Source organism: Dromiciops gliroides, chromosome 6 (assembly GCF_019393635.1).
Source record: "Dromiciops gliroides isolate mDroGli1 chromosome 6, mDroGli1.pri, whole genome shotgun sequence".
NCBI lineage: Eukaryota > Metazoa > Chordata > Mammalia > Microbiotheria > Microbiotheriidae > Dromiciops > Dromiciops gliroides.
Genome location: NC_057866.1, coordinates 207162117 through 207176994, shown reverse-complemented (window position 1 = coordinate 207176994; position 14878 = coordinate 207162117). Strand labels below are relative to the sequence as shown.

The following is a 14878-nucleotide window of genomic DNA, read 5'->3' as shown; positions in this document are numbered from 1 at the left end:
TTCCAAGCCACATGGCTTGCCCTCGGACGCCTTCTCCTCATGGAGGAGCTTTCCTACAGTATCTCTCTAGCAGGGGGCATCACTCCGATTGTCACAATATAGTACAGGGGAGTGTTGGAAAAGATACTAACAAATGGGGATGAGTAATTAAGGACAGGCCTCCCATGAGATGTGGCACTTGAGCTCCACCCTGTAGGGAACTAGGAATTCTAAGAAGCAGAGCTGAGGAAAGAGTATAGGGGATTCTAGGTAGAGGCCCATGGTGGGCAGATAGACTATACCGGGAATGGCAAATAGGCCAGTCTAGCTGGAAGAAAGAGAAACATACAATAAGTCTGGAATTGAAGACACTGAAGCCAAACTGTGAAGGGCTCCAAATGTCAGAGGAAAGTTGATATAGTATTTTATACTAGTGATAACTGACAGACATGGGGGGCTTCTTGAGCAGGAGAGATGACATGGTCATACCATGCTTTAGGAATATGCATTTGGCAGCTGAACAAATGATTAATTGCTGAGGAGAAAGCCTGGAGGCAAAGAGATCCCAATAGGAGATTACTGTACTACAGTAGTCCAGGTGAAAGGTGAGGAGTGCTGCAGTCAGGGGGGTGGCTAAGTGAAGGGAGAGATGGAATGGATGGGAGGAATGTGGTGGAAGTCATGGAAACTGAGGAAATTGATGAACTGGGTGTGATATTGAAACAGAATACTATCTCTCCAATTATGAGGCATTAGTCCAATCTTTTTATAGCACCTACAGACCAAAATGCAATGGAATGCTAGCTATTCTTATGGGGAAGATGGCGGTGCCTTCAACAACAATAAGGAAGTTGAGAGAAGTGTTCAGTATATAGTGATAGAGTGCCAGGGATGAGGAGTTAATCTGGGATATGTCAAATCTCTTCCTTGTGGAAAAGAAGAAAGGAGAAGGTAAAAGGCACTTGAAACAATCAAGTTAATTTTGTTGTCTGTGGTTCTGCAATTGCAAACTAGGCCTTTACTTGTTTTGTTAAACATTTAGCCAAGTTAAATATTGTTCATAAAAGTACAATCCTATGAGATTTGCTGTATCACTAAGCAAAAAAGTGGGGGGGAGGGGGAAAGGAGGAGGGAAAGAAAAAGCAAATAATCTATTTCCACCAAAGAGAGCAGGTGACAACTAGGAATAACTGGCACAGGGAAAAAGCAAAGGAAACTCGTGATCACCTAGATCTACTGACACGTCAGGAATGCCACTTAAATGAACACACTAACCCAAACTCACATTCTAGTCCTGTCACAGCATATAGCAAGGATGTAGATTACATGTATGCGCCTTTATTTCTCTAATTAGGGAGAGGAAAGTTTGGCATTTTTTCCTTTATCTCTGTTAAAAACGAAGGAGGAACTGAAGACTAAGGTTGTACTTTGAATGAAACTACATACCAGTAAAGTAACTCAGTAAAATTGAATCTAGTATTTTATAAGCCATTTAATAAAAATCCTTTTTCCTGAACCAGAAAAATGTCAATAAGGTATAGAAGCTTCTATAATTTGTCACGAAGCAGGAATCCACGGCACACATTTCACTCTATGCTCTTACTCAACACATTTTCCTTCTGTTACAAATAGTGTTTAGGGATGGAAGCCCAGTGCTACCACAAACACTCGGGGGGGGGGGGGGGGGGGGGGGGGAACCAGACTAACAAAAACCATATCAAAGCATCTTTCTACTTCCAAAAAAACCAAAATTATTAATTTCTACAAAACTGCCACTGTCAATTTTATAAAAATCCTTCATTCTACTTTACTTTTGGGTTAATAAGCATTTATTTTTCCTCCTTCCACACATTACCCCCAATTTAAAAGAAGAAAAAAACAAAAAATAGGGTATCTTTGTCAAATATCTCTATCAAAATTTCCTTAAAATCCAAGACCCTTCCCCAGACCAAAAACAAATTCATACCCCAACCTTAAAAATATTAACAAAACCCCAATGTCCTTGTCAACTTGAGCCGCACTAGAGTTTTCCTCCTTTACTGCTATTAAAACACTCACATGCTTCCTAGATTCAGAAAGCCATACCTCAAGTTTCACTCTCTTCCTTGCTGTTATCACTGTGTATGCAGCTCAATACAGTCAAGGCAATATACTTCAGAGAACAATATTTTTTTCCTGATTCCAATAGCCTCAAACTTGTTAGAAGTTAGATTTTGGGGGGCAGTGGATAGAGCACCAGCCCTGGATTCAGGAGGACCTGAGTTCAAATCCAGTCTCAGACACTTAACACTTACTAGCTGTGTGACCCTGGGCAAGTCACTTAATCCCAATTGCAGAAAAAGAAGTTAGATTTTTTTTTTTAATGCAAACATAAAAGGTACATTTTTTTTTTAAAACTGTGGTCTCAATTCAAATTCTAAAACATTCCATGGCATCCCAAGAGGAAACCATCGCTCAAAGTACCTCATAAGTACTCCAAGAAGGTTAGTGTTTTGGAGTAGAAAAAAAGGAAAACTGCCGACCCTTTGAATTCTAACATAACATCTTTTCACTGACATATAATTTGACTACCAAAATTAACTTGGCCAGCATGAGGAGAAAAAGATATTCTTTAATTTTAACAAATAGTCATTATGTTCTTAAATGATTGGTCCCCAAAACAGTGTTAAAGACTTCGGTAATTATTTAGCTCTTGAAGTATCAAATCAAGACCAGGAGGAAAAACATCATCAGATTCTAGATCTAAAGTTGGAAAGGACCTCAATCAATGGTCATCCAGTCCAACTCTTTCATTTTACAGACAAGGAAATAGAGGCCAAGGAGACTGACTTGTCCAAGATCCCACAGGTTCTAAGAGTCAGATGGCTTTTGAACCCAGGTCCTCTGACTCCAAAGCCAACACTCTTTCCACAGTACCATGCCACCTCCAAAGAAAAGCTTACCTCAGCTAGTATTTCAAGGAAGTCTCCCATCTAGGCTAGACTCTAATTCGTTTCAATGATCAGTCATGTTGAAGATGATATGTCAAAGACAGATATCTTCATACTGAGTTTTCACTTATTTAAAAAACCAAGCTACTGGGCAGCAGTGAATAAAGCACTGGCCTTGAATTCAGGAGGACCCAAGTTCAAATCCAGCTTCAGACACTTGACACTTATTAGCTGTGTGACCTTGGGCAAGTCACTTAAATCTCATTGCCCCACCAAAAAAAAAAAAAAATCAAGCTACCCTCTCAAGTAATTCCATGCCATGAACTACATTTATGTATAAAAATATCTGCGGGGCTCAAAGTGAAAAAGAAAAAAACTCTTTAAATGTACCATTAGTCAGAAGTTTTACAACAGCTCCTCAACAAAGCACCTGGTAGGAAAGAGACAGAATTCTTAATGAATCCTGTCCATCAACATCAAAATTTTGTAAAGTCCAATATTCGATTAAGATACAAAATTTGTCGCCAATCCTATCCAAATGCCCCCATCAACCTTAAAATTATAACTTCTACCTGAAAAATGAGGTAATATTTGTAAAGCACTTATAACACAGTATTTGTTCACTTCCCTTCTTACGTCAGAGATTAGGGGGATAACACTAATAACAGACAGATGAGCTAAGTCAAAGGCTCCATCTTCAGTTTAAGGGCCTTCCCTAACCCCAACCCTGGTCACAACAAGATGGAATAAATTGTGAAAATGATCACAGTAATCCAGGAGACAAACTTCAGGTCTCCATACAGAACCATATGTCTTATTACCTTGGTGTGTTCCTTCAAAAAGGAATCACCTTGGTGGATGATGTTAATACAAAAAGTCAGAAGGTAGCCTAAGCTGATGTTGGTAAATAGAGCAATTTATGAAAGCATGAATACTTAATTTAACTCAATAAGCATCTGCTGGGGCTTACTCTGTGACAGGCCCGCCATTGAGAATGAACAAGGAGGTGACACCACAGTGGGGGAGATAAGACGCATGCATAAATAAATGATACAAGGCAACATAGAGTAAATGCAATTCAATTTTTAAGAATTGAAGCCCCAACTAGAGCAGCCTAGTTTACTGGGTAGAAAGCCAACTCTGGGTCAGAAAGATGTAGGGTCCAGTTCCCAAGTTCTGATAATATACGCTTAATGTTTGAGCGGCCAAGACTATGCCAGGACTCTAAGTCACAGAGAAGCTACGCACCGTCCCTCAGAGAAGAAGCTCCTTCCATCAATGAAATCATAGATCCACAGCTTGAGATGCTGAGGAAACAGAACCAAAATAGCTCTTGCCCTCAAGAATACTGAGCTCTCTGCAAAAATGTTATGTATATTATTTATTTTATATCTTTTATTATACCACATATTTTATATACATGCGCAATACATATATACATTCACATGCATATACACACATTTTACATGCATATACATGTCTATATCTACACATACATGTCTATATAGCCAAATAGACACAAGGAAGTCTGAAAAGAAAAAAATAACCCTAATAACTGGCAGAAATGACCTCTAGGATCCTTTCAAAATCTTCCAGAAAGAAGTGACCCCTGAGCTAAGCCTCTTTTATTGTTATTCAGTCATTTTTCAGTCATGTCTGATTCTCTATGACCCCCATTCGGGGTTTTTCTTGGCAAAGATACTGGAGTGGTTTGCCATTTCCTTCTCATTTTACAGATGAGGAAACTAAGGCAAACAGCATGAAGTGACTTGATAGAGTCACACAGCTAGTCAGTGTCCGAGGCCAGATTTGAACTCAAGAAGAGGAGTCATCCTGACTCCAGGTCTGACTCTATCCGGCTGACTCTATCCAGCTGAGTCTAGAAGGAAGATAAAAGATAAGAAGGGACAATATTCCAAGCATAGAGGATGCTCTGTGGCATCAGAAATGGCCAGTAATCCCTTTCTGTTGGAACAAAGAACCAGTGAAGGGGAATAATGTGAAGTAATTCCAGAAATGTAGGGTGGATTCAGAGTCAGAAGGGTGCTAAAGGTTAGGCTAAAGCTTTGTGGAAGATACAGGATTTGAGAGGGGCCTTGAAATAAATCTAAGATTTAGACAGGCAGAGATGGGGGTAGTAGGAAGAGAGGACACTGCAGAAGGATGAAGGCAGAAGCCAGGAAAGTCCATACAGCTTACAGTGGAAGATGAGGCTGCCAGGGCAGGTGAGAGTCGGATCAGCAGAGTCTGGAAAACCACAGGCCTTGGGGACAGCTAGGTGGTGCAGTGGGAAAAGTACCAGCCCTGGATTCAGGAAGACACGAGTTCAGGTCCAGCCTCAGACACTTGACACTTAACTAGCTGTGTGACCTTGGGCAAGTCACTTAACCCCAATTGCCTCACCCCTCCCCCCCAAAAAAAACCACCAAAAAAAAAACACACCACAGTCCTCCAAACCACAGGCTTTGCTTTCAGACTGGCCCCCTTGAAGCCACAGTCCAAGGACACAACCCTTGTAGAGAAAGGACTCAGCATCCCAAGTATCTCCAATCAACTGGCACTGCCAGGGAAGTAAGGCTTCCAAGAAGCCTGAGAGCAGCAGCAATCCTGGGACTGCTAGCCTTGCTTCTAGCCTCTCCCCAAAGGCCACAGTGCACAAAGGAAGGTGCCTGACACAGAAGTCCTCTGCACCATCAGAGAGCTGAATATCAGAAACTGAAAAGGTCTCTTTTCTAATGGAAATGACCTTTAAGAAGCTGCCACAAGGCCTTACCATTTGACCTGCAACTGAAACCCCTTATATGTGTGGTCTTAATTCCAAAGGGCCCATGATGAAAAATGGTATCCACCTCCAGAGAAAGAACTGATGGGGTCTGAATTCAGATCAAAGCAGACAATTTTTAACTTTTTAAATTTTGTTCAAGGTTGGGTGGGGTTTTTTTTGTCTGTTTTCTTTCACCACATGACTAATATAGAAATGTTTTACATAATTATACTTGTTAACCTATATCAAATTACTTGTCTTCTCAAAGGGGGGGGGCGGGTACAGAGGATGAAGAGTGAGAATTTGGAACTCAAAATTTTTAAAAAACAAATGTTAAAAATTGTTTTTACATGTAATTGGGGGAAAATATTATATTTTAAAAAATATGTCTCCTATTAGAATGTGATCTCCTTGATTGATACTTTTCTATTCACGTTCCCAAAACTTAGCATAGTGCTTTGCACACAATAAGCATTTAATATATGCTTCTGTTCATCCACCCAACATTAAAGGACCCAGGCTGCAAGGTAAAAAGATAAAATTTCATTCTGTAGGCAAGGGGGAGTTGGGGGGGGGGGTGGATAGAGCAGGGTGATAAGGAGAGAGTTAAGTACCAGGACATGATCCAATCTGAGTTACACTTTAGGGTTTCATTTAAGGTAGACTATTGGAAGGTTGGCAACTAGGGAAACTGGAAGCAAGGGGATTATTGTCATAATACTGGTAAGAGGTGAATGAAGCCTTTTAATAAAGAAGAAGCAAAAGCAATAAGATTACATGTAGATTAACTATGGGTACAGTGCCCTTCTTATATACTGTAGATACTTAGTGTAATGCTTGGTACCCCAATGAGGGCAATGACAGAAAGTTTTGCATATACCAAAAAATTCATAACTTTAACTTTTTGTTGTAGCAAAAACACTGGACACAAAACAGGTTTTCTGCAGTAAAGGGACAGCTGAACAAGCCATGGTATATGAATAAAATGAAATAATACTGCACCATAAGTTAGGATAAATATAAGGAATCCAGAGAAACATATTAAGATGTATGAATTGATGCAAAACAAAGAAAGCAGAATCAGGAAAGCAATATACATGATAACTACAATAAGGTAACTGAACAAAAGGCAAATTAATTCAGATTAATTGCAATGACCAATCTTGGTGCTAGAGAACAGATGATAAAACATACTTTTCTCCATAGTGAGGTAGGGGATGAGTGTAAAATATTGCATATTCTGTCAGCCACAGTCTTTTTGCAGTCTTTTGACTTAACTGTTTTTCTTTGTTGTAAAGGAGAATTCAACTGGGGGGAGGGAATAATGTGATCAAATGACTACGATGTCAAAAAAAAAAAAGCAAAACCAAAAGCAAACATCATATACAACAGTAAGACCCTGGAAGCATACCCAGCAAATATAGGAGTAAAGCAAGGATGCCTATTCTCTTGTGTCGTTATTTGAAATAGCTTTAGAAATGCTAGAAAAACAATGACAAGGAAAAAACCATTAAAAGTGCTAAGAAGGGCAAAAAGAAGACAAAGCTATCCCTATTTGCTGATAACCTGAATACCTGTCATCCAGATATTTTGGATAATGGAGAATTATTCTCTACAATCTGATCATGGTGATTTTGTTTTGTTTTAAGTAACTAACACATTTGGTTTGGTCCCATTTGATAACTAAAATACGTTGTTTCATTCTTTTTTTTTAAGAATACTGGTACATCAAATTTTTCCTACTTATTGGAAGCCCAAACTAAAAGAATTTGAACCTCCAAAATGACATAATTTAAATTTGTTGATGTTCAGTTGTTTTCAGTCATGTCTGGCTCTTCATGACCACATTTGGAGTTTTCTTGGCAAAGATACTGAAGAGGTTTGCCATTTCCTTTTCCAGCTTATTTGACAGATGAGAAAACAGAGGCAAACAGGGTTATGTGACTTGCCCAGGATGACATACCCAAGAAATGTCTGAGGCTACATTTGAACTCAGGTCTTCGTGACTCTAAACCCTGTACTCTACCCACTAAATCACCTAGTTGCCACACTTCAATAATCTGAATATTATATATAAAATTACTTGGAATAATTCTAGGGAAATAATCATTAGGTTTACATAAGTCGATTCACTGTGGTACCACTAAAAGCTTATGATAATCGACCTGCCCCCTCTGCAATTCATGGCTCCTGGTCCTTGACTCACCCCAACCTCACCATGATGACATAAACTTAACACCACAATAGGTTAGTAAATGGATTTTCTCAACATGTAAACCACAAGCCACAGAGAAAACCAGAAAACCAAATATTAGATTGTATCAGTATCAGTATGAAGTCATTTTCTGATTTTATAAACAGTAAAATTGTTGTCACTGAGTAGTATTTATGCTGAAGGCAAATTAGAGAAGACTATGACTTCATTCCGAATGAAAACTGGACTGTCCCATTATTCCTTTATGTTCTTCCTCTTCACTCCTTACCCAGAAAGTAAGTTCAATCATTTTCCTCCCACAACAGTCAAGAAAGCCTGGACCATTCGGCATGTTCTCTGACCCATTGTGGAATACCAAGTAGAACTGGCTAGAAAAGAATCAAGTCAACAAGCATTTATTAAGCACCTATATCCATATCCCCTAATTTCAATTACGAGAGGTTAAGAGGAAAGGGTAGAAGAGAAAAGGCATTATGGGCATCATAGGGTAGTTAGGTGATGCAGTGGATACAGTACCAGTCCTGGAGACAGAAATACCTGCCTGAGTACAAATCCAACCTCAAACACTTACTAGTTATGTGACCAAGTCACTTAGCCTCTATTTGTCTCAGTTTCCTCATCTGTAAAATGGGAATGATAATAACACCCACCTCTCAGGGTTGTTGTGAGGATCAAACGAGATAATAATTGTAAAGTGCTTCTAAGTGTTTTATAACTATTCCATTATCTTATCTTATATATTATATTATATTATATTACATATAATTACTATATTATCCTATACCCAGGGTGTTCTCGAGCCTGAAAAGCCATAGGCAATCAGGATTATTTCAGGATTTGGAAATTATCCACATTGAAAAAATCAAGAGTTTGGATGAATCCAGAATTCACAAAACATTCTCGAAGGGAACTAAAACACTTGGTATGGCCTGGAGCCAATGTACTTGCCCAATAATATTTTGAAATCCCAGGTTCAATTTGGGCCTGTCTAGTGGACCAGTCAATCATGGACTAGACTGGCTTGCTTAGGATCCATTCAGTCCCAATCCATAACCTCAAAGCAACCATGAGAATCAACAATCTAGAATGGAAGGAATCTCAGGGACCATGCATAGGTGAGGTTTCTGTGAAAATTACGGTTGGGCAAAGAGGGTCGTCTTGAATCCAAGCATTTTAAAATTCATTTTTATTAAATAAATACAGTTTGGGAACTTCAACTCTTTAGGCTAAAGCTAGAAAGGATACAAAAGGTCTCAGAAATGTCCCCAGTGGCTGACTGCCTGAATTATCAAAATGATAGTCTCTGAATCATGCCCTGCTGCTTCCAGTCTCACCCCTCTGCTATCCATCCTCCCCACTGTTATCAAACTGATATTTCTAAACTGATAGTGACACTAACTCACTTCTCCTTCGAGACACTTCCATTGTTCTCTGTTGCCTTTAGGACAAATGACAAACGTCTGTCTGGCGTGTAATGTTCTTTACTATCTGGGTCCAACTGATCCGCCAAGTGTATTGCAAACACTTGACTTCCAGCCAACCTGACCTCCTTGCTACTACTTGCATAGGATGTTTTATCTCTATGCCTTTGCGCGTCTTCCCCCAATTCTTGGAATGATCTCCCTCCTCATAGAATACCTAGCTTCCATCAAAGCACAGTTCAGGTACAACCTTCTGCCTTTCCTCCTCCTCATCCCAGTTACCTTGTACTTACTCAGTCTCGTTTTATCTCTGTACAGGTGGTTTTCCCCCGTAGAACATAAACTCGTGAGGGCAGGCACCGTTTCATTTTTGTCTCTATATCCAGCAACCAACAAGGACCTGGCACATCACAGGTCCTCAATAAAATTTCCCCTCCAAAAGCAATATACTAGATCAGTGGCATCCAACTCAAATAGAAATGGGCCCGCTAAACCTTACTTAAGGGTCCTTGCAGACCAGTATCTTATAGTGACTTAGAAAAATCACACAGGCTTATATATTTCTTTTGGTACTAATACATCAACATATTAGGGCAGGTAGGTGGCACAGTGGATAGAGATCAGGCCCTGGGGTCAGGAGGACCTGAGTTCAAAATCTGGACTCAGACACTTAGCTGTGTGACCCTGGGCAAGTCACCTAACCTTTCCTTTCCTGTTTGCCTCAGTTCCTCACCTGTAAAATGAGTCAGAGAAGGAAATGGCAAACCACTACAGTATTCTGGCCAAGAAAACCCCAAATGGGGTCAGAAAGAGTTAGACATGAGTGAAACGAGTGAACAACGACAATAACAACACATTAAAATCAGATAGAAGTTGCATTTTAAATCTGGTTCACTGGGGAGTGTTACTGCCATGGATGTATATGATACCTCTGTACTAGATGTACTAGATGATCAGACTGACAGCACATTCTGACAAAACTATCCTCTACTTTGCCTTCTTTTTCTTAATGAGATTAAGCAAGTTAACAAAAAGATCGTGACTATTTTTTTTTTTGGTGAGGCAATTGGGGTTAAGTGACTTGCCCAGGGTCACACAGCAAGTAAGTGTTAAGTGTCTGAGGCCAGATTTGAACTCAGGTCCTCCTGAATCTAGGGCCAGTGCTCTACCCACTGTACCACCTAGCTGCCCCCAGATCATGACTATTTCAATGACTAGCATGTTAGTCCTTTAAATGTAATGCTGTGGTTCAGTCATGTCCAACTCTTCATGACCCCATGTGGAGTTTTCATGACAAAGATACTAGAGTGGTTTGCCATTTCCTTCTCCAGCTCATTTTACAGAAGAGGAAACTGAGGCAAACAGGGTTAAGTGACTTGCCCAAGGTCCCACAGCTAGGAAGTATCTGAGGCTGCATTTGTACTCAGGTCTTCTTAACTCCAACCCTGTCACTTTATCCACTGGGCCACCCAGCTGCCTCCAAAGATAATGTATAATAGTATTTAAATCTATTCAAAATATCAAGCCAACTGCCCTATTCATTGTTACTCCAAGGCTCCAGGCCCTTATACAGGCTCTTCTCCATTTCTTAGAATAGTTACCTTCCTATCTACCTCCCAAAACTCCTGGCTCAAGCACCAATTTCTGCAATTTATAACTTTTCTGATTCTACCAGTTGTTAGTCCCCTTCCTGCCACATGTACTGTTTTTGTATATATTTATTATTTTTATTCAGTATCCTAACCCTGACAGAACAATGTTGTTGTTGTCTGTCCTTCATTCTCCAAGAGGACAATGACATCAGGAGGTGATGTCATGACTTTCAGTGAATTGGATTTAAGTGAGGCAGGGCTGTGCAAAGTCACCAACCTCACTGTCTTCTCCAGAGCCATCTGGGTCCAGTGACGAGATACGTTATCAAGACGACTGGAGACGGCCCTGGATATTTTTTAAGGCAATCAGAGTTAAGTGACTTACCCAGGGTCACACAGTGTCTGAGGTGAGATTTGAACTCAGGTTATCCCAACTTCAGGGCCAGTGCTCTATCCACTGTGCCACATGAGCTTCCTGAAGAATGGTCTCATTTTTATATTTTTTTACACCCAAGACCTAGTACAATGCCTGGAGCATAGTAGACAGGTACAAGATGCTTGCTACTTAACAAGATTGACAAAAGTTAATAGTTATGCCAAATGCTACCTCTTACACTGTTTAACAAAAACTACACTTCATTAGTTAGCCTAAAAAAAGAAACACAATCAAACCAGGAATTAAAGTTCTGTCAACATTTCTCTCACCTCAGAGAAGAGCTTAAAAAAAAATCCTAATAGAGCAAAAAGTGATCTTCAAAAATAGTCACCTGGGGCAGCTAGGTGATGCAGGGGATAAAGCATCGGCCCTGGATTCAGGAGGACCTGAGTTCAAATTTGGCCTCAGACACTTGACACTAGCTGTGTGACCCTGGGCAAGTCACTTAACCCTCAGTGCCCCGCCCCCCCAATAAAAGTAGACACCTCCATCCAACATCCTCAGAGCATCATGATGTTAAAGTAATATGGACCAGCTTTTTGGCTTTTAGTCACATCAGACAAAACGATGCATTGTTTACGTATTTTTCTAACGATATAAAATTCACAAGAATTGCTGATTCAATAACACGTCTTACTTGTTTAAAAAACATTGCTACAGATAAGCCTAGCCATAATTATATTTCACTTTCTCTTTTCTTTACAGAGGCATTTACATTTTTTCTGGTAATCTTTTCTTGATAAATACAAAAAAGAAGTTAAAATCTAAAGGGCAAACTGAAGCAGAATTGGACTTAAAACACCCAAATATTTCAAGAATTCACTGAAATTTCAATAACCTACAATTATAAGTATTAGAAAAGCAATAACTACTCCACCAACGTCAAAGGCAAATATTTAAACAGGTGCATCGATGACGAAGTCCCATGCATAACATTAGAGCTGACATTTACTATCTGTTAAGTAGTTTCAAAGTGCAATGGGGTAAGTCAAATAACACATTTACAGTGTTAAGTTTATGGCAATACCTAATATGCCTGGAGAGACCTGTAGAAGGTGTGATGTTTGTCAAAACTTTCACTCTGCAAGAGGTAGGTGAAATTCTGACAAGAGTGAGGTCTTTCACAAGTACCTTTTCTAATTTTCAGTGGGGAAACCTAAGCTGATACCCTCATGGATAATTTAACAAGGATTGTTCCATGAATTTATAATGTCATTTATAACTTTCTTATAGCCACCTTTCAATAGCCTTCACAAGTTATTTATATATATATATATAAAAACTTGAGGGGGGGGCAAAGGACAGTATAAAGCATAACTGTGACTAGGGCTGTTTCTACTTCAGATCTTAAAGAAAGGACTTTAGAAGGGGAAGCAATTTAAAGAGTCTGGTTATTAACTTCTCTGACCACATTCCATAAATAACTGAGGAAGAAATTTCAGAAAGAGGTAAAAGTCCAAAAGGGCCGAGTTATTCTTGATTACTGTTTTATCATTATTATGACAACTGGCAAATTTGTCCTCATATAACTAATAACAACCAACTTACTCTTTTAAAAAAGGGGGGGGGGTAAAGTGAGAAAGGACAGAGATGTAAAATGTGAACACTAAATATTAATTAATTTTTAAAAGTCTCAAAATGGCTTAGATATATATAGATACACACACATACCCACATATATTGTTTCACTTTTACATCTACAAGCAAGGAAAAAGCAGAAGCTTCCCCCAACGTCTGGAAGGGGAGCTAGAAGATGTTACATTAGGTCTCCAAAGGCTAACAGACCGACAGGTCTCCTTCAGCCACCTTGGCTAAAGAATAGCTTCAAGATCTGGAAGATAAGCTAACTGCTCAGTTCAAGATCTCAAAGTAAAGTCTTACTATAAGGTAATGAAGCATAGAGTCTACATTTCTAAGAATGGGAAGGTGATGGAAGTCAAGTCAGCTACTGAACTGTATACATTACATTCTCTTAGAAGGGTGTAGACATCTTCCTAGCCTTAATCTTTCCTGCAGGGACTCCCTGCCAAAGTCTGACTTCTAAGGGATGGGGCTTGGGCTCCCTACACTGTAGCTAGTTGTAAACTCCAACTATGAAGTGAGATGTCTACAGGTAGCCTGGGCTCTCCATCTCCCCCCACTTCAAGCCTTTTGTTTTGGAAAGCAAAGCCTCGTCGGAAACGGCCTTCTGTCCCCCACCCAGGCCCTTAATCTCTTTGTGACTGTTAGGAGAGGAGCTCATGGGAGGAGGAGGGCAAGAAACCCCAGGCTGACATCTCTCCTCCCCACCCTCGGGAGACAATCCATCCAACTCCAGGACGCTTTGGGTCCAAGAGGAGACAGGTTAAATGACACGAGGGACTGCTTCGGATCCTCCCCCTTCCCTCGCTCCTGCACCCAGGAGTGCTTGGAGGTCCAGCCCCCTCCAGTCCCGGTTAAGCGAGGGTGGCCCTGGCAAAGGGAGAGAAGGCTCATCCCTCCACCAGGCTGCTTTCCCTAAGAGCCGAGGATGCAGCGACGAGCTCCCCCCGCGCCGGATCTCCCGCAGGTTCAAACCCACCCCCCACCGCCCGGTCGCTCCCTCGGGCTCCCGCTGCACCTCGCCCCGCACTGGGCAGCGGCAGCTTCTCCCCGGTCTCCCGGACAACAAACGCCGCCACCGCAGCTCTAGCCCGCGGCTGACCATTCACGACTCCCAGACACCCTCACCCCTCAGCCAGCAGGATGAGCTGGGGAGGATGAGAGGGAAGGAAGGGGTTTCCCCGGCCCCAGCTCCCCGCCCCCCGCCCCTGCCCGGCCCCCCGCGCCCCCACCTGTCCCGGGGGTCGATCCAGCTGGTCTTCTTGGTGTTATGGTCGATGTAGAAGACCTTGCCGTCGTAGTCCCTGGCCTCCTCCCAGCCCTGGGGGAGCGGCAGCTGCCCATTCCCGGCTTTCCTAGGCATGGTCGTCGTCGGCCCCCCCGGGGTACAGCTCCTCCATAGGGACCGGCCAGGGGGCACCGGGCGGGAACACAACGACAGCCCAGCCCCGGGAGCCCCGCGGGCAGCGGGCAGGGCACCGCACGGCACGGCACCGCACGGGGAGGGGCAGGGTGCAGGGGGGCGGGGTGCACGGGAGGGGCGGGGTGCAGGGGGGCGGGGTGCACGGGAGGGGGGACCCCGACACAGGGGCTGGAGCTGGGGGGCGTTCAGGAAATCCTGCTCCCTGCCCTGCTTGGGATCAGTCCACCATGTCTGCTTCAGAGCAGGAGGCTGATTAGGATTATTCCCCCCTCCTCCTCGCCGCTGCCTCCGCCTCTTCCTCCTCCTCCTCCTCCCGGTCCCCCCGCGGGCCGCCCGACCCGCCGCCGTCTGGGCTGGGATCCGGGAAAAGCAGCGTCTTCGCGGCGGCGGCGGCGACTGGGGCCGAGGATCCTGCTCATTTGCATAGGATTAGCATCCAGCCCCGCCCCTCCCGGCCCCAGCCCCGCCCCCTGCCCTTCCCTCTGCTCATCTGCATGCACATTCCTCGCCGCCGCATTCCTCGGGCTTAACCCTAAG

At 42.3% G+C, this 14878-nt stretch overlaps 1 protein-coding gene across 1 annotated transcript in view; it reads right to left on the bottom strand.

Moving 5' to 3' along the window:
- The window catches only part of WWC2 (WW and C2 domain containing 2), a 260377-nt gene extending 245966 nt beyond the window's left edge, over positions 1 to 14411 (bottom strand). Inside the window, exon 1 of the mRNA XM_043971594.1 lies at positions 14151 to 14411. Coding sequence (XP_043827529.1) covers positions 14151 to 14281 — 131 coding nt within the window. The 5' untranslated portion in view covers positions 14282 to 14411. The remainder of the gene's footprint in view (positions 1 to 14150) is intronic.
- Between the last annotated feature and the right edge of the window lie 467 nt (positions 14412 to 14878).